General features: G+C 41.9%; 1 protein-coding gene across 8 annotated transcripts in view; it reads left to right on the top strand.

The window, feature by feature from the left end:
- PXK (PX domain containing serine/threonine kinase) overlaps positions 1-20,214 on the top strand; it is a 55,859-nt gene that overhangs the window by 9,115 nt on the left and 26,530 nt on the right. For all 8 annotated transcript variants that reach the window (XM_010851588.1, XM_010851587.1, XM_010851589.1 and 5 more), the window contains exons 3-10: positions 1,104-1,290; positions 12,313-12,390; positions 12,895-12,968; positions 13,655-13,729; positions 16,606-16,710; positions 17,689-17,790; positions 19,173-19,334; positions 19,729-19,846. In XM_010851588.1, the coding sequence (XP_010849890.1) occupies positions 1,152-1,290; positions 12,313-12,390; positions 12,895-12,968; positions 13,655-13,729; positions 16,606-16,710; positions 17,689-17,790; positions 19,173-19,334; positions 19,729-19,846 (853 nt within the window). In that variant the 5' untranslated portion in view covers positions 1,104-1,151. The remainder of the gene's footprint in view (positions 1-1,103; positions 1,291-12,312; positions 12,391-12,894; positions 12,969-13,654; positions 13,730-16,605; positions 16,711-17,688; positions 17,791-19,172; positions 19,335-19,728; positions 19,847-20,214) is intronic.

The following is a 20,214-nucleotide window of genomic DNA, read 5'->3' as shown; positions in this document are numbered from 1 at the left end:
GCAACTTATGCCTGCTCTTCTCCAGTGGAGAAACTGGGTTTTTTCCCTCTGCAGAGGGTTGAACATTCTTTGGGCTGGAGAATGCAGGCACAGTTGGAAATATTTACATAATAAAGAGGAGACCTGTCCAAATAAAGACATTTTTTATTAACGTGCAAGGTTTCAAACAATTCTCCCTTTCTAGGAAGCTGACAGAGGGTATCTCCACCAAAAGTGAGGGGATTACCTAAGATAAAGGCAGGCATGGATATGGAAATGGGGTTTAGCAGGAGAAAGGACAGAGGCTTCTCTAGCATGGTGGTGAAGGAAGGTCCTGGGATGCCAGTCTTGACGCAGGTCTAGGGACCACCTGTCCTGCGTGGAACAGGTTGCTGGGTTCTGGAAAGTGCTCTTCAAGAAGATGACATTGATTCATCTTTGTATCTCAGTGTGTTGAAGAAAGGCTTAGATGGAGAGTTTGGAGTTGAAGAGAAAACTAGGAAAAAAGAAGTTGACAGAAAGGAGTAGTAAGCATGCTCTTTGGCTCAGTTGTATCATTTACCTAATGTAAGTGTGCATGCTGCACTTATTTAAATGATAGCATCATGATGGTGGAAGAATTAGGTCTAGAATGTGTGTGGATGAGATCAGGTTGTGAAAGAGAACTTAACCCTCATCTCCTATAATGAGAAACTTGCAGATAATGCCTAAAAGTGAAAAATCGAGGCATAACAATGTAAACCGTCACTTCTTCCAAAAGATCAGCTGAAAGAGTTAGATGTGGCCACCTTTGGGGAGTGGGGAATGGATATGTCACCTTTCGGCTGGGGTGGTTGGGGGCGAGCATCATGGGACTGCCAGCAGTAATAAACAAAAGTATTTGACTCTCGGAAAATATGTTCATGTGTAAATTTCATTAAAAAAATTAAGTCTTAAAGTGCTACACTTAGTATTTTATCAGTTCTAAGATGCACAGGTTTTCACATTTTTACAATACAACTGATTAGGATGTATCCTGAAATGTTGTAGACCTAACGAAACCTGTTGGCACAGGGATTCTGCTGTTCGGTCTTATTTGGGGATGACGTGAGTATAATACTTTTCTTTTTTCTTTTTAATTAAAGATTGCAGGCCTAAGTCTACCTCTTCCTCCCAAAAAATTGATTGGTAACATGGATCGTGAATTCATAGCTGAGAGGCAGAAAGGTCTTCAGAACTATCTCAACGTTATCACCACAAATCATATCTTGTCTAACTGTGAGCTGGTTAAGAAGTTTCTAGATCCAAACAACTATTCTGCCAACTACACTGGTAAGTAGAAGGATCTTATCAGCTACATTCCTGGGACAAAAGAGGCACTTTTTTTTGCCGGAGATAATATATGTGGGACAAGCTCTCCTTCCAGATGGGGAGATGTGTTCTAGGACATTATTCATCTGCTAATACTTACCTGATTGTAATTTACTGTAGATATCTAAGAAGAACATATTTTTAAACTGGAAGATAATTGCTTTACAATGTTGTGTTAATTTCTGCTGTACCATAAAGTGAATCAGCTTTATGTATACGTATATCCCCTCCCTCCTTAGCTGCTGACCGCCACCCCCAACCCACCCTCTAAGTCACCACAGAGCGCTGAGCTGAGCCTGCTGTATTTTATTGCAGTTTCCTACTACCTCTCTGTTTTCCTTATGGTAGTGCATATATGTCAGTCCTAATCTCCCAACTCATCCCACCTTCTCCTTCCCCCACTGTGTCCACATATCCATTCTCTTTGTCTACATCTCTGTTCCTGCCTTGGAAATAGGTTCATCCGTACCATTTTTCTAGACACACTTATATGTGTTAACATACGATATTTATTTTTCTCTTTCTGACTTACTTCACTTGGTATGACAACACTCTATGTCCATCCATGTCTCTATAAAACAAAAATTATTCTAAAATGTTTTTAATGCCTGTTTAGAAAAATACAGAAGGGAACTTGTCTGTGTACAAAGTCTTGTCATTATTATCTTCCCTGACAAAACTGAGAGTAAATAGTCCACAATGATCTGTACAGTAATGTCAGTTTGATTTATATTTGCCTGTTTTTGTGTTTACAATATATATTATGCCTGGCTCTTCTGGGAATTACTTTAAACACAATAGTGATTCAGAAGGGGCCTTTCTGTGTCTTCCCAGTTGCTTGCTGAAACCTGCTGTGAGCAAAGCCTAGGGAGCAGGTGGTTCCTTTCCAAACCTTCCCTGGACAGAGCAGCAGCCAGAGGCCTGAGTGGGAAAGGGTGCCAGTCACACACACGGCCAGCAGCAGTTCTGTAAGCCCATTGTCAGCAGAATGAGTGATTAAATGTTTAATACACTCTGGCATGGTCTTGAACAGGCCAATAGAAGCTGTTGTAAAACCAAACCAGTGACTAGAATTCAGCCAATTTGTTAAAGCTAAACCATGCTGAGAGTCTAAGTGGAACACTGGGTATCATTAATAAGCTGATTTCCTTGCTAAGAGAATAGACTGTTTAGAGACTACATTTTGGGTCCTTAGAACACTCCTTTTGAAGTAATTAGAAGGAGACACTTTTATTCTGGTGTCAGATAGAGGGAAACAGAGGACTACTTATCAGGCACGAAACTTTTCTTTATCTTATTTTTAATTAATTAATTAATTAATGTTGACCATGCTGGGTCTTCGTTGTTCGGTTGTGATGTGCGGGCTTCTCACTGTGGTAACATGTCTTGTTTCCGGGCACGGGCTCTAGGGCGTGAGGGCCTCAGTCATTGTAGTACATGGACTCAGTAATTGCAGCTCCCAGGCTCTGGAGCACAGGCTCAGTAGTTACGGTGCATGGACTTTGTTGCTCCTAGGCCTGTGCAATCTTCCCGGATCAGGGATCGAACCGGTGTCTACTGTGGTCTACCAGGGAAGCCTGAAACTTCTCTGCATAATGGAATCACCTGGGGAGCTTAAAAAAAAATGCCAATGCCCAGACTGCATTCATGCCAGTCAAATCAGAATCTCTGTGGATAGGGTTCATAGTTTGTAAGCCCGCCCTCCCCAGAGATTCTAATATGCAGCTGAGTTTGAACACCACAGTTGGAAATTGCTACTCACTTCATGGGTCTTCTGACCAGCCGCACTGGCACCATCGGGAGCTTGTTAGGGATGTAGCATTCATGCCCCACCCCAAACCTAGAATCAGGATGTGGTTTTTAACAAGGTCCCCAGGTTGTGTGCATGCATATTAAAGTTTGAGAAGCCTTGCACGAGAACATGCCTGTCATCTTCTAGTGAAAGTACCTGCAGGAGTAAGAAAGTGCCTTTATAGAAAGCAACCCACTAAGGGGAAGTTTATTTCAAACTCATATTTGCTGTAAGTTATGAAACTGAACAAGGCTTGCATTTTTACCCCACTTGTTTCTTGGAGCTCATTGGAAAAAAAGCATCACCGGCCTGGAGCTCCCAGGACAACTCGTGTTCTTGCAGAGCAGGTCTCCCTTGGCTTTCATTTCACCTTACTTCACCTCACTTGTTCCAGGACTGTCACACCATGGACTCTGGGTTGACTTTTATCGAGTCCCTTGCAGCTCAGGCCTGTTCACTGGTTTGTTTGTCCACGTCGTTTCCTGACAGTGTCTGCTAGTGTCCTCCTGAGGTCAAGCGTCACGGTGTACTGTACATGTGATGATGCTGTCCATTCTGTACGCTTGACTCTCTGCTCTGCCATCCATGTGCTAGGTGCGGGGCTGGGAGTTGGGGTACAGGTGTGAGGAAAATGTGCTCCTTGTTCTCAGGGAGCTTGTACTAGAAATACCTTGAGTTGCCAGGGGATCAGAGCTAGCAGGGACCTTGAGCAGATGCATCTAGACTAACCCTCTTGTTTTATTTATTTTTTAATGTAAGTTTTTTGTTGTTTTCCTTCCAGTTTTATTGAGATATAATTAACATACAGCACTGGGTATGTTTAGGTGTACAGCATAGTGATTTGACTTACATACATTGTGACATGAGGATCACAGTAAGTTTAGTGACCATCCGTCATCTCATAGAGATGCAGATTAAAGTAGGAGAGAAAAATTGCTTCTGTGTGATAAGAACTCTTAGAGTTTACTCTCTTAGTAACTTTCATGCATAAGGTACAACAGAGTTAGTTACATTTATCGTGCTGTGTATTGCATTCCTAGTACTTATTTATCTTATAGCTGAAGTTTATACCTTTTGGCCACCTTCATTCAATTCCCCACCCTCCTACCTCCAGCCCTACCACTGGTAACCACAAATCTGATCTCTTTTTCTGTGCGTTTTTGAAGAATAATTGACCTGCACTACTGTGCTAGTTCCTGTTACACAACATTATGATTTGATGTTTCTATACCTGTCAAAATAGTCATCATGATGAGTCTACTTACATATGTCACCATAAAAAGATATTACATAGTTATCAACTGTATCCCTCCATGTTGTTGCAAATGGCAAGCTTTCATTCTTTTTTGTGACTGATTAATATGCCACTGTGATACTTAGGTTGCTTCCACATCTCAGCTTCTGTAAATAATGCCACAGTGAACACGGTGGTGCGTATGTTTTTTTCTAGGTAGTGTTTTCCTTTCCTTCTGGTAAATACCGAGGAGTGAAATTGAATAACCGTGTGGTATTTCTGCTTATAAAGTTTTTGAGGGCTCTCCGTATGGTTTGCTGTAGTGGCTGTTTCAAGTCACCTTCTCATCAGTAATGCACAGGGGTTCTTTTTCTCCGCATCTTCACCAAAACTTGTTATTTATTTGTGGTCTTTTTGATGATAGCCATCCTGATGGGTGTGAGGTGATACTTCACTGTGGTTTTGATTTGCATTTCCCTGATGAGTACTGATGTTGAGCATCTTTTCATGTACCTGTTGGCGATCTGTCTTCTTTGGAAAAATGTCTATTCAAGTATTCTGCCCATTTTTTAATAGTGTTTTTTGTTTTTTGATATTTAGTTGTATGAGTTCTTTGTATATTTTGGATATTAACCACTTGTCAGATACAATGTTTGCAAATCTGTTCTCCGATTCAGTAGGTGGTCTTTTCGTTTTGTTGATGGTTTTCTTTGCTGTGCAAAAGCTTTTAAGTTTGATTAGGTTCCATTGGTTGGTTTTTGCTTCTTGTGTTTCCCAAGGGGACATATCCAAAAAAACATTGGTAAGACCAATGTCAAAGAGTTTGCCACCTGTGTTTTCTTCTAGGAATTTTATGGTTTTAGGTCTTCCATTTATGTCTTTAATCCATTTTTAGTTTATTTTTGTATATGATGTGAGAGAGTAGTCCAGTTTGGTTCTATTGCGTTTAGCTGTCTAATTTTCCGGAATTTATTGAAGAGGTTGTCTTTTCTCCATTGTATATTCTTGCCTCCTTTGTCGTATTGATAGATTAATTGCTGATAGAAGTGTGGGCTCATTTCCGGGAGCTCTATTCCGTTTCTTCACGCTCTGTGTGTGTGCTTGTGCACGTCCTAGTACCATGCTGTTTCGATTATTGTACCTTTGTAGTGTGCTTTGAAATCAGAAGCATGATACTTCCAGCTTTTCTTTTTCAAGATTGTTTTGACTATTCAAGATCTTTTCTGTTTCCATAAAAATTTAGAATTATTTGTTCTAGCTCTGTGAAAAAAGCTAGTGATAGGGATTGCACTGAATCTGTAGATTGCCTTGGGCTGTACAGTCATTTTAGCCATATTAATTCTTCCAGTCCATGAACACAGTATATATTTCCATCTGTTTGTGTCTTCTTCAATTTCTTTCATTAGTGTCTTAGAGTTTTTAGAGTACAGATCTTTTACCTGTTTAGTTGGATTTATTCTTCTTGATATGATTGTAAATGGAATTGTTTTCTTACTTTCATTTCTTTCTCATAGTTTCTTATTAGTATACAGAAATGTAACCAGTTTCTGCATATTAATTTTGTATCCTGCAACTGTGCCAAGCTCATTGAGTTCCAGGAGAACCCTCTCATTTTATACATGAGCAGTCTCCCAAGAAGGGCCTTACCTAGGGTTGCACATTTGTATGATTGTACAAGTGTCTAGTGTCTGAATGTTTCCCAATTAAAATGCTGCTCAGCCCCTGGAACATTGTCTGATCCCTGTATCTCCTCCTCATGTGCCTCTCTACATGCTGCTCTTGTCCTGATCTTTCCCCTCTCTCCCAGGATGCCAGACAATCAGGAATCCAAAGGAGATGAGCATGGGAGTGTGAGAAAACTGTCAGAGACTCCTGCCAGAACCCAAACACTTAAGTAGCTGCCACTATTTAGAGGGCACAGTCCTGATGAAACAATAAGGGTTGGGTGCTGTTTTCAGAGAAGTGCTGATTAATTTCCCCCTTTGCATGAAATTTAGAACTTTGTCTTTTCTCTGTGCTGACTCACCAAGTGTCTCAGGAAAGGGAAACCCAGGCCATCTCCTCCACATCAGCTTAACTGAGCTGTTCCCCAAAGAGCAGAGCAGTCTTGTCTAGGTTTCCCAAAACTTACAGTGTGGCCCATGGCCCCCAAGGGCACCCTCTGCACCTCCAGCTCCCGGCATTTCCCCTGTAATGTGGATACTGTCTGCACCTCTCCTTAGTTTCTGTGGTCACTGTCCAGCTTCCCTTCAGCAGGATCTGAGTTCTGTGTTCAGGTGTGGCTGAAACCACCGAGGCCACGTTTCCTGCCTGTTGCTCTGACTGAGCCTGTGGGTGTTTCGTCAGAGGAGACTCGTTGACGCCACCCATTCCCCAGGGGGTGGGTGACCAGTGAGAGAGTCAGTTCCTAGGCAGGTTGATAGGGAGTCTAGGGGTCCCCAAGGAGAGAGGGCTCTGGAATTCTTAAGGAGGAAGAAAGGACAAACGTTTTTTCTTTCTCCACATTCCTTAGGATTATATAACAATAATGTATCCTGCCTAAGGACAGTCTTTGGATTAAACCTTCTGGCTAATTCTGTCATCTTAAAATGTAAATTATGGGAGTAGGTCTGATGAGGTCTTTACAACCTCCAGATATTCTTTGGATTCATTGGAGAGTATATAACTTCATTGTTAACACTAGCAAGCAGGTACTCTTTCTGCCCCCTTCTGATGCCTATGTCAGAAGCTTTCTCTATCTCCTTTATACTTTAATAAAACTTTATTACACAAAAGCTCTGAGCGATCAAGCCTCGTCTCTGGCCCCGGATTGAATTCTTCTCCTCCGGGGGCCAAGAATCCCGGTGTATTCGCGTGATTCAACAACAACCTCTCACCAGCAGCTCTCAGGACATCAGCAGCTCCCTGCTCTCCTCTCTGGGACCCCAGCCTGGGATTGCTGGTCCTTTTCTTCCTTTCCTTCTGTTTTTGTTGTTGTTCAGTCGTTCAGTTGTGTCCGACTCTTTGTGATCCCATGAACTGCAGTATGCCAGGCTTCCCTGTCCTTCATTATCTCCTGGAGTTTGCTCAGACTCATGTCTATTGAATCCATGATGCCATCCAACCATCTCATCCTCTGTCATCCCCTTCTCCTCCTGCCCTCAGTCTTTCCCAGCATCAGGGTCTTTTCCAGTGAGTCAACTCTTCTCATCAGGTGGCCAAAGTATTGGAGCTCAAGCTTCAGCATCAGTCCTTCTAATGGATATTCAGGATTGATTTAATTTAGGATTGACTGGATTGATCTCCTTGCTGTCCAAGGCACTCTCAAGAGTCTTCTCCAGCACTACGTTTTGAAAGCATCAGTTCTTTGGCTCTCAGCCTTCTTTATGGTCCAACTCTCACATCTGTATGTGACTGCTGGAAAAACCATGGCTTTGACTGTATGAACCTTTGTGGGCAAAGTGGTATCTTTGCTTTTTAATATGCTCTTTGGGTTGGTCATAGCTTTCCTTCCAAGGCGCAATCATCTTTTAACTTCATGGCTGCAGTCACCATCTGCAGTGATTTTGGAGCCCAAGAAAATAAAATCTGTCACTGTTGCCATGTTTTCCCCATGTATTTGTCATGAAGTGATGGGTCTGGATGTCATGATCTTCATTTTTTGAATGTTGAGTTTTCAGCCAGCTTTTTCATTCTCGTCTTTCACCATTATCAAGAGGCTTTTCAGCTCCTCTTCACTTTCTGCCGTTAGGGTGGTATCATCTGCAGTTGGTATATCTGAGGTTGATACTTCTCCCAGCAATCTTGATTCCACCTTGTGATTCATCCAGCCTGGCATTTCGCATGATGTACTCTGCATAGAAGTTTAATAAACAGTGACAATCTACAGCCTTGATGTACTCCTTTCCCAATTTTGAACCAGTCTGTTGTTCCAGGTCTGGTTCTGACTGTTGCTTCTTGACCTGCGTACAGGTTTCTGAGGAGGCAGATAAGATGATCTGGTATTCTAATCTCTTTTTACTACCAAATTCACTGAAAGGAAATATGGGTCCTTGGTGCTTTGTTGAGGGTTGGTTTGGGGTTGTTCATTTGAATTAAAAAGTCTAATTGAGGGCCAGCTATTGTATAGGGAAATCAGTTGTCTCTTGGCCAGTCAAGCAGGGTTTATGTTGAGAAACACATACACACACATCGCTTTATTCATCTTGTTAGCAAAGTATAGCCATCACTGCACTGTAACCATCTTCCCACCTTAAACCACTCTGTAAATAAGCTTTTTAATGTCCATGCAGAAGTCACTTGGACCAGAAATCAAGAGGCCTGCATCCTGGCCCCAGCTTTCTTATTAGCAGCAGCATCTCCACTCTGTAGGCCTCGGGGTCCTGACTGATAACATAAGAGATGGAGGTGGGGAGAGTGGACCACATAGCATCCAAAGCTCTCTTCTAGCTCTAAAATCCCAAGAGTCCTGTGAACAGGTCAGATAGTAGTGGGCTCCAGGATGGAGTGGAAGAGAGAGGGAGGGTTTGGGCAGGAGGGAAGGGTGGGAGGGAAGGTGAGATTATATTCAGAACAAGAGCAAGGTGCTTCAGAAAGGCTGCAGTTTGCTGTAGCATACCAGCTGGTCTGTATTGCCTGCAGTCACTTCACGGGGCTGAGATCCAGGGGGTCAAAGGCTGCACACAGTGGGGGCAGCTGGTACTTTCTGAGCTGAGAAGCCTGAGGTCTGTGGGGAGCATAAGGTAGACTTGAAGGCGTCACTCTGCGTTTCCTGTCTGGGGCTTGTTTGTCAGCGTCTAGAGGGCATGAGCAATGGCACCCCACTTCAGTACTCTTGCCTGGAAAATCCCATGGATGGAGGAGTCTGGTAGGCTGCAGTCCATGGGGTCGCTAAGAGTCAGACATGACTGAGCGACTTCACTTTCACTTTTCACTTTCATGCGTTGGAGAAGGAAATGGCAACCCACTCCAGTGTTCTTGCCTGGAGAATCCCAGGGACGGGGGAGCCTGGTGGGCTGCCATCCATGGGGTCGCACAGTCGGACACGACTGAAGTGACTTAGCAGCAGCAGCAGAGAGCGTGCAGTTTTCCCCTGGGTCAGTCAGTGCTAATGAAATGGAGGGCAGACGCCTTCCTTTTCGTGGATTTCCTGTGCTCATGAGTGAGTGTGCACACCCATGCGCATGAATTCAACCCTTGCTACTGTGGTGTAGTCGCTTAGTCATGTCTGACTCTTTGCGACCCCATGGACTGTAGCCCTCCAGGCTCCTCTGTCTATGGGATTTCCCAGGCAAGAATACTAGAGTGGGTTGCCATTTCCTTTCCCAGGGGAATCTTCTCAACCCAGGATCAAACCCACGTCTCCTGGTTGACAGGCAGATTGTTTACAACTAAGCTACTTAGGAAGCCCATTGAACCCTTGGTTAGTTCTTACTTCATCAGATATTTATTGAGCACCTGCTGTGTGACAGGTACTATGACTGCAGCACCAAACAGGGCATAGTCTCCTAACCCAACTCCTGCCCCAGGGCACTTCTGTAGGGAGATTGACGGGTAAAGGCTGTGCTAGCTTAAAGACGTGATAGCACCTCGAGGGTGGGGGTCCAGGTGGGGATGACCCAGCTCTGAAGGTGGAGGAAGGCTTCCCAGATGAGTTGACACCTGCATGGAGCCCTGAGGTGAGTAGAAGTTAGCTAGGCCAAGAGGCAAGGGCCAGTACTCCAGGAGAGAAAAAAGTAAATATTTCTGTATGGCTGTAGGCTCTGCCATGTCTAAGATATTTCCTTCTAAAGCCAACGATCACAGTCTCGTGGAAGACTAGTAGGACAGAATGCCATAGGAGAGGGCCATGTGGAGCACTGGAGAGTACAGAGGAGGGAAGGAGGAAGCCCTGGCTAGGGGAGCAGCAAGTTTGGGTTGAGCCTCAAAGGTTGGATGGGCAGGAATAGAGAATGCTGAGGATTAGGGTAGGCCAGTCTTCAGGGGCCATGGTAGGTACACTCTCAGTGACAGGAGTGTGAGGCTCACACATTATTGGTCGGTGGGGGTAGGGGGGCTAAAGACAGAAGGTGTGAGGTTTAGAAGCTTGGTCCTAATTGGTAAGGACATGGGGCGCCAACAAAGACTTCTAAGCAGAAGACGTTTAGGATTGAAATGTGTTACCTGAATCTGGGGAGGGAAGGGATTAATATTGGGAGCATGGTGGTCGTGTGGCTTACTTGAGAATAAATCATACTTCAGAGGAGAGAAAATATCCTGTCTATAATTTCCTGATCCCAAAGATAAAAAAGAAGGAAAAAAAAAAGCTATTTTCTAATCCTTAATTTGTCAGTAACAGATCTAAACATGTTCCATTTGCTCACAGCTACTTCCCCCACTCCAAAAACAATGAACAATGCGCAGTAGCAGACAGTAAACGTGGTGGAATAATGAGATTGTAGGGGATTATGAGTCACTGTTAGTTCTGAAGCAACTGTCCTTTAAAGTCTCTGAGAATGACAGTGTATCGCATTTAGAAGATTATTTTTCATAATCCTTCTCAATGTTGTGATTTTCACGTAAAAGAATATCTTTTGAAGTAGCTTACATTCAGGTTATTTTGGAAATTCTGAAAGCCTTTTATATCAGCATTACTTACAGAAAAAGTTCAGAGCTTCCAGTGTTGGTTATGAAAATTCATCTGCTGCCGCCACACCCAGCCTCTCCAAGTGGTTGTCACAATGGAGTAGTTAAAGCAAATGTAAATGAAGTCTGTTCTGTGTCTGTCATCTCATGTTCAAAATTTAGGTGCAGACAGCACTGACACTTTACATATTGAGTCAATAAGATTGTTTTCTTCCCCAAATCTCTTAATTGATAATGTACTCTAAAATATATCAAAATAATATTGTCTGCCAAGCTCTAGGCATAGTAGTTCCAGACTAGGTCATTTCAACACATGGAAAGCGTTTCTGCGGAATCCCTGGTGCCTGGGATGTAACTGATGCTTTGGCAGCAGTGCAGTTCCACAGTGGATGTGCAGGATTGCTGTTTGCTTTCAGGGATCCAGTGTGGCTTTCATTCACTCACTACACTGAGGGGGAAAACAGCAAATTACAGATGTTGCTTTGCACAGGAAATGTAAAAGCACAGTTATTCTGATGATTTTTTATACTGTGAACTTTAAAGAACTTCCTCTTTTCATTGTCTTCGTAGAAGGGGGAAACGTTCTCATGATAAACACAAAGAGAAGGACGGATTTTTTTTCCAGTAAGCAGATGTCCAGTGGTTTCCCACAGCAGAGCCATGTTGTTGCTGTGCATCGGTGTTTTTCTAAAACACTGGCTTTTATTCCCAATATATATATTTAAGGCTAATCGCTTCTTTGTTGGTGAAAGCTATAATTTCATGAAGAATGAAGATGGGATAAATACCACTTGAAACAATGTTTAATGCTATTCCAGGGTGACCTTAGGACACATTTTGAGTTTTGTGCTCCAGTTGTTGTCTGGTACATATATTGAATTCTTGGCTTAAGACAACTAGTTTGCATATTTTAGATCTTCCAGTTTAATTATTCTGTTACTAATTACTTTCTTTAATAAACTTTTGATTTTAGAATAATTTTAGATTTACAGAAAAAATAACAGCAGTGATAGTATAGAATTTCCGTATATGCCCTCACCCAATTTCCCCTAATGTTAACATTTTATATAAGCATGATACATTTATATAAAAACTAAGAAATTAGCATTCACACATTACTATTAATTATAGTTTTATTCAGATTTGATTAGATGTTTCATTAATGTTGTTATTCTGTTCCAGGATCCAATCTAGAGTCCCATGTTTTATTTACTCTGTGTTCATTTTTTTATAATTAAATTTTTAAAGAAGGTCATAGACCATAAGAATTTCACTTGCAAGAATAACATCTTAAGCGTATGGCACTTTCCTGATATGTTTGTCTAATAAATACGTTTCCAAAATATCTTTGCAGAGATTGCCTTACAACATGTTTCCATGTTCTTCCGATCAGAGCCAAAGTGGGAGGTGGTAGAACCATTGAAAGACATAGGTGAGAAACTGGTGTGCCCATTGTGTTAAAAAAGGATCACAGACAGAACTGGGTTCTTTGTCATGCTTTCTTATAAGTATCCCAGAAAAGCTTTTATGCAGGTAAAATGTATAAGGAATGCAGGTGATGTCTTTTTTTTGTGTTTCCATACTATTTGAGGATTCAGTCCTTAACTTTTATTGGTGAATGAATCTTGGTTACAGACGCATCTGGGGTTTTGGATGGTGGTAACTAAGTTTCAGAACCATCATTCATTCCTCTTATCTTTTCCATTAAATCTAAACTGAAGTGCTGTTTTCCTTTTTCCATGAGTAATTTCTTTTATTTTTTTATTTATTTTAGTGCAGCTTTTACTATTTCAGTATTGCCAAATGGTTGCTTACAGGTTCCTATATATCTATGAATCATATTTCTGAACTTAACTTTTATTAATTATTTGGTCAGTAAAACAGAATCAGTTGGTGTTAGATCATGTAGCTATAAACACATCTCCTTTTATGACAGGTTGGAGGATAAGGAAGAAATATTTCTTGATGAAGATTAAAAACCAGCCAAAGGAACGGCTAGTGTTAAGCTGGGTAAGCTAATTTTGTTTTGTTTTGCTTTAGACTAATTTCAGGGACTTAAGGTGGGTTTATGAAAAAGCAAGAGAACTGACAAGACAAAATTGTACTGTGCTGCCGAGAGATGTAAAGGGCCCCTTGCTGCTGCTGCTGCTGCTAAGTCGCTTCAGTCGTGTCCAACTCTGTGCAACCCCATAGACGGGCAGCCTACCAGGCTCCTCCGTCCCTGGGATTCTCCAGGCAAGAATACTGGAGTGGCCCCTTAGTCATACATCGAAGAGTCATTTTCAGTCACTTTGTTTATGCATTTGGTAATACCAGTGTGACTACATTTCATCAGCTAGTAAACGTTTGGAAAGAAATACGAACAGCTTAAAATAGTTTTTTTGAACCTCTTTAGGACTGACACTTTGGCGGTTTTTTTTTTTTAATGCTTGAGCATTATTTTTGTTTTATCTATCACTTTGAGAGCTCTAGTGATACACTTGGTTAATAAAATTAGGTAACATTACAGTTAGGTGCTAGTATTTGTATGTTTATGTACTCCAGAAAGGCCATGAGGCAACACGGATTACTGTGGTTTTCATCTTCGGTTTATAGTCATGTATTTGGACAGATTTTTTTTTTTAAGGAAAGGCTTGTAAGGAATTTTTCTTTTGATGACCAAAACAGCACCCTGATATTTCCTCCCATGTTTGCAGGCTGACCTTGGTCCAGACAAGTATCTGTCAGATAAAGATTTTCAGTGTCTAATCAAACTTCTGCCTTCCTGTTTGGTGAGTACAAGTCCTTCTGTTATTCTTGATGCCGATGACAGATTCACAATGTTTTATTGTGGGTGGGTGGAGCTGGAAACACTCTACAGGCTTGAGAATGGAGAGGTAGAGTGGATTTCTCTTCAGACTGGAAGTGCTCAGGGCTACTCCCACAGACCATTGGCCATTTAAATGACATTCATGACTTCCAGACCACCCACAAAATGTGGTAATTTATTTAATTTTTTTATTCATTTGGCCACACCAAGTGGTATGCAGGATCCCTACCAGGGATCTAATTCGCACCCCTTGCAGTAGAAACACAGAGTCTTAACCACTGGATTGTCAGGGAATCCCAAAATAGTATTTTTGTGTTTTAAGCAAATATCAGAGTAGGAAAGCACCCACTTCTCTGAGCCTCTTGTTCCTGGTGAGGATGTTTATTATCAATGAGTTGAGAGATCTGTTTCCAGCCTGAGAAAGCAGAACTGATGCAGATTTGGATTAACTGGAAAAGGGATTCTAATCCAAGGCTTTCAGTGGTAAGAACCTCATGAATGTCTTTCAAAAGATATGCAGATATTCTTAAGGAAAAGACTAACCTGGCCAGAGAAAATTGAGTTAGTGTTTTTGAAGAGAATGTCTTGTCAAGCTAGCAAGACCATGTGTTTCATGAGGTGTGATACCTGGCAGAGAAAAATACTGTGGTCTTTGAGTGTGATAGGTTGTGTCACACAGGCTGTGAGCACTCAATCCTAAATTTCTTTTCTTGGATATGCTTTTTTAAAAAAGAAGATAATGCAAGGCTAGTGGTGCATATTAATAGCAGAAAGTCAGAAAGCACAGATAGGGAAAAATAAAATAAAATTTGCCCATAATTCCAAGTAACCTGAAGTATGGGCCAAAGTGTCATGTTCAATTGTTACTTCTCTAGAATTTTATTTTATTTTTGGCTGTGCCTTGTGTCTTGTGGGCTCTTAGTTCCCCAAACAGGAATTGAATCAAGGCCACAGTAATGAAAGCCCAGAATCCTAATGACTAGGCCCACCAAGGAACTCTCTTACATGATTATTTTTGAAAAAATAGATACTGTTCTAAAGCTTGATTTTTGTTGTTGTTAGTGGTATACCCATGAACATCTTTTGTTGTTAATAAATTCAGTATAATACATCATTATTACTGACTGCATAAAATTATCATTGGCCATACCTCATTCACTCAGCTAATCCACTAGACATGTGGATCACTTCTAGTTTTTTGCTCTTATTTTTTTAAAAAACGCCATGGTGAACAATTTTAGCTGAACATTTGTACCCATCCTTAGTTATTTTTATAAGATAACTAGAACTAATTAATAAGCAATTGTAGGGAGGTTTTTTTTTTTTTTTTGAGACTATATAAGTAGCATGCTGCTGCTGCTGCTGCTGCTGCTGCTAAGTCGATTCAGTCGTGTCCAACTCTGTGCGACCCCATAGACGGCAGCCCACCAGGCTCCCCCATCCCTGGGATTCTCCAGGCAAGAACACTGGAGTGGGTTGCCATTTCCTTCTCCAATGCATGAAAGTGAAAAGTGAAAGAAGTTGCTCAGTTGTGTCCTACTCCTAGCGACCCCATGGACTGCAGCCCACCAGGCTCTTCCGTCCATGGGATTTTCCAGGCAAGAGTGCTGGAGTGGGGTGCCATTGCCTTCTCCGTCTTTATCAAACCCACTAGCTGTAGCATTCATAGAGATTTTCTTTTATTTTTTTTTTGAGATTTTCTGACTCCATCATTTCTCTTATATTTACTGGTTGTCATTCTACTATAAGGAAGAGCTTCATGTTCTCTTTTCTTTATTTATATCAGTATGAATTCCAAGGATTTTTATTTTATTCATTGGGTTTCATTTTGCGTTGATGAAAATGTTCTAAAGTTAGACTGTGTGATAGTCACACAGCTCTGAATATATTGAAAACCATTGAGTTGTATACTTTAAACAGGTGAATTATATTGGGATGTGAATTGTATTTCAGTAAAGCCATGAAAATATCCACAACAATTGCTTTGTTGTGATGATCAGGAGGAACTTCATGATCAATTTTCTGTATTTCCCTGGGCACCCCCTTCCATCCCATTCCCATCCAATCCTCACACAATCCAGCTCCCAAGGGTTTAAATCTTCCTGGTACTCCTTTGAGCTCAAGGCCATTGTAATACTTGAAGTCAGTTGGTCCATGTATCCACAATTCCAGGTCACATGAGGACTTTTCTTTTAATCATTAAATAATTTGCCTTACTCCCCACCCTGCTTTGTTGACACCCATGTCCGCCTCTCAGGAGGGCAGTGTCACTCAGACTGCACACTCCAGGGGGGACAGGAAGACACATGCTCACTGCCCTGGAAAAGGCCACGGTGCTGAAAGATGCTGCCATTGCTTGTTTTCTGGCTGTCGTGCTCCCTGGCTTATCCCCAGACAGCAGTGTGGAGTGTTAGGCAGCACTGTGAGGGGAGACACATGTGTCCTGGTTCCCACTTGGCTGCTCTAGAATTTGGCTGTTTTTCTTTTTATTTATTTATTTTTTTTACCAATTTACAGAGGGAGAATATTAAAACCACCTTTCCTGTCACCTGAACTGTGAGACCACGTTAAAGCAGATACCTTCCCTTGGAGAGCTTAACTTCTAGCCACTTTGCTTAATCACTGTAGTTTACCTTACTTCTCTCATCTAAAAAATGATTTAGTAATTGATCATCTGATAACTTGAAAGTATCATGTGTTCAGGGAACATTCTGCGTTTACGTGCAATTAAACTACCAAGCTGGCAATTGATTCTGTATAACCAGATCCTGGATCTAAAAGGAACCTAGATGCTGATGCAGATTAAATGTGAATTTCCTTTTTTTTTTGTTTTCGCAGCACCCTTACATCTATCGTGTTACCTTTGCCACAGCTAACGAATCCTCAGCATTGCTAATTAGAATGTTTAATGAGAAAGGAACCTTGAAGGACCTGATCTACAAGGTACTGCTGGTGCAAGTTCCTGGTCATCAAGAAGTTCTCAAATCCCTTAAGAGCCTGTGATTGATACTTGAACCCTAAGCTTCTAGAAGCTAGGCCCTGAGGATTTAATTTTAATTTTATTTGGAATTTGAATTTATTTTAGCAATAGAAACTACCCAGTTTGGCTAAAGAGCATTCCTTTACGCACACGAGGAAAGGTTGAGCATTTCACGATTATATTCATTAGATTGTAGGCTGCTCTTAGGTCAGTTTTAAAGTTTAAATTTTTTTTTAAAGGAATACTGAGAAGCTTTACAAACTCGTAGAAAAAGAGATCAGATTTGTGGTTAATAGAGGTAGGAGAGGATATTTAAGGGAAATTAGATGAAGACAGTTAAAAGAGTAAGATGGGTAAATACTAGAGGTGTAAAACACAACATAATAAATATCATTAACACTGCACACTTGCTAAGTCACTTCAGTTGTGTCTGTTTCTGTGCTACCTTGTGGACTGTAGCCCACCAGGCTCTTTTGTTCATGAGATTCTCTAGGCAGGAATACTGGAGTGGGTTGCCATGCCTTCCTCCAGGGGATCTTTCCAACCCAGGGATCAAACCCATGTTTCTTATGTCTCCTGCAATGGCAGGCGGGTTCTTTACCACTAGTTCCACCTGGGAAACCCATAATTAACACTGCTATGTGTTTTTTTTTTTTTTTAAAAAAAGCAATACTGAAGAATTCTAACAGTATACAAGACTTTGGGGTCTGCTAAAGTGAAGACCAGGCACATCTTCACTGGACTAGAAAAAGGCTGGAACCCTGGTCAGCCTCTTTCTATTAACTGTGCAGGCTGCTGTATTTAACAGTCCACGTCCTGCCAGCTGGACTCATCTGATGCCCCCAGCCCCTTAGTGTGTCCTGTCTGTTCAAGGAGGCCATGTGCGTGTAGAGTTCAACGTCTATACTGCCTTCTTATGTGCTCTTTGTTCCTTTCCAAAGGCAAAACCAAAAGACCCATTCCTGAAGAAGTACTGCAACCCTAAGAAGGTTCAAGGCCTTGAACTCCAGCAAATAAAAACATATGGGCGGCAAGTATTAGAGGTAAGAGGTATCTGACTTTTGTTTAAGTTGCATTGGAATTTCACCGAGCATCCCAGTATTCTTTTGGGAAAGTTTTCAGGCAATATCTAAAATAGTTGAAATTATCTGGTCACATACAAACTGGTGGCATTGTCATATTTTACCCCCAAAAGCAAATATTTGAGACTAAAGCAGTAATCTAGACCAACACAGTTCCAAAATCTTAGCTATTGGAAATTCCTAAATTACTGTGTGATTTTTAAGAACTTTATTGTGTGAATACCAAGTTTTGTGTTATTTCTGGTTGATTTATCTTTGTGCCAAGATTCTTGCTTTTGTTATATCCTATACGTAACCACTGGCCCCCTTACAGAAGTAAAGCTAACGTGAAAAAGCCTTTCCCACATCACTCTCTAGAGCAGCATTCACCAAACTTCTTGGATTATGCAACCCTATCAGTGAAAACAATTTAAGCATAAACACTCCCATGTTATATATGTTTAATTTATATACATATATATTATATATATTCTATTAGTAATGTATTTTGTCCAGTATAAGTTAAGAAAGAATGAGATTAAAATCAAAACAGACAGGGGACTTCTTAGGTGATTCAGTGGTTAAGACTGTACTTCCAACTCAAGGGGTGGCAGGTTCGATCTCTGGTCCGGGAACTAAGATCCCACATGCCACACGGCGTGGCCAAAAAGTTAAAAAATAAATAAATGAAAAACAAAAACCAGAAAAACTGTAATACTTTTCTTCCGGTTCTCAACGGATCGTCCTGGGCACCTGCTTCCGCAGGGCACTGCTGTGGTTCCCAGGTCTTTTGCAGGGCTGCATCCAGGTGTCTCTGTCACTGGCTGAACCACTGTTTATGAAATGGCAACTGAAAAGTTTGCTTCTTTTTGTGGGAGGCTGTCATGTGTTTCTATTAATAAACAGCCAAATATATTCTGAGGTGAGACAGGACTAGAGATGTTTTCAGCTCAACCCTTCTTCCTGAATAATTGGCAGAAGCCCTGGCAGGATATCTTTATTCATCTGTGCGGGAGGATCTTTGCCCTGAAGAGAGCTGGGATGTGGTGCTTAGGTAGAGAAAGTGCTTACAGTAGAGGCTTTTGGCTTCAGAGCTGTTAACCCGAGCAGATACAGGCTGCTTCTCTGTTCTTTGGAAATGAGGGAGCTTGGCTTGGATTGGCTTGGCGTGTCCACAGCTGGAAAGCACTCAGCGTCCATCTCTTTTCCAAAGAAATGCACAGACATGTACTCTTTCTTTAGGAATCTCCCCGGTGACCGGTTTGGTCTTGTTTCAAAATATATTGACTGAAAAGGCAAAGTTTAAGTTTGTCTTGTGTCGAATGAGTTGGAGGGGAGTGTAACCACTACATACTTTTCCATAGGTCCTAAAGTTTTTACATGACAAGGGATTTCCTTATGGGCATCTTCACGCTTCCAACGTGATGCTGGATGGGGATACCTGCCGGCTGCTGGACCTGGAGAATTCCTTGTTGGGCCTTCCTTCCTTCTACCGATCGTATTTCTCACAGTTCAGGAAGATCAATGTAAGTTGATGAAAGTGGTGAAACAGCAGGCTTATTTTTAGGTGTAAATTATCCCTGCGGCAGGATGCATGATCTGTCCCTGTAAGAAATGTGTGCTAAGCAGGGTTGGGTATGGTTGAGGCAGGCAGGCCTGTTGGCCCTGTCTCTCCCACGGCACTGCTATATCTGAGAGGCTGGTTGGGCAGGGCCAAGGAAGGGTAGAACCTCTGAGTGCATCATCGTGAAGGTAGGACCAAGACTTTTGCTCAAAACGATGCTTTGTGAGCTTTTACAAAAGGCCTCAAGTGGTCACTACCAGTTGTGGGTGGGGTTGCCCCTGGGCCATGTTTCTTAGTGGAAGCCCAGGGCTAGGGATTCACAAAGCCAAAGCCTTCTGCTGTCTTTTCTTCTGCAGACATTGGAGAGTGTGGACGTCCACTGCTTCGGCCACTTACTATATGAAATGACTTACGGACGACCGCCCGACTCAGTGCCTGTAGACTCCTTCCCTCCTGCACCATCCATGGCTGTGGGTCAGTATGGGGTTTGTAAGGGTCTCTGGGCCCTGGTCATGCTCGGAGCTTCTCATCCCCTTTTCCAGAGTCCAGGGAAGGTCCAGAGGAAGTTACTGTGCTCCATAGCCAGGAAGTCTTACCAGGAAGTAGAAGTTACGGAAGTAACTTCTTAAATGTATTTCACTGAAAATTCAGATCGCTCATCTGTTTGTCAGGCTGTCTGAAATCTCAGGAGTCCTTCTGTAACATGCATCAGAATTTTGGAAGCAAGAGGATGTGAAGTATGGCTAGTGAGAGGTCGAAGCAGAAGCTAGGAGCAGACAACTTGCATCCAGTCTTGTGGACTCAGGCAGAGTCGGGAGGTATCCCAAGGCTGGAGGGTGACC

Source organism: Bison bison, unplaced genomic scaffold, assembly GCF_000754665.1.
Source record: "Bison bison bison isolate TAMUID 2011002044 unplaced genomic scaffold, Bison_UMD1.0 scf7180017864304, whole genome shotgun sequence".
Lineage (NCBI taxonomy): Eukaryota > Metazoa > Chordata > Mammalia > Artiodactyla > Bovidae > Bison > Bison bison.
The sequence above is the reverse complement of the archived record's forward strand: the minus strand, read 5'-3'. Positions and strand labels throughout refer to the sequence as shown.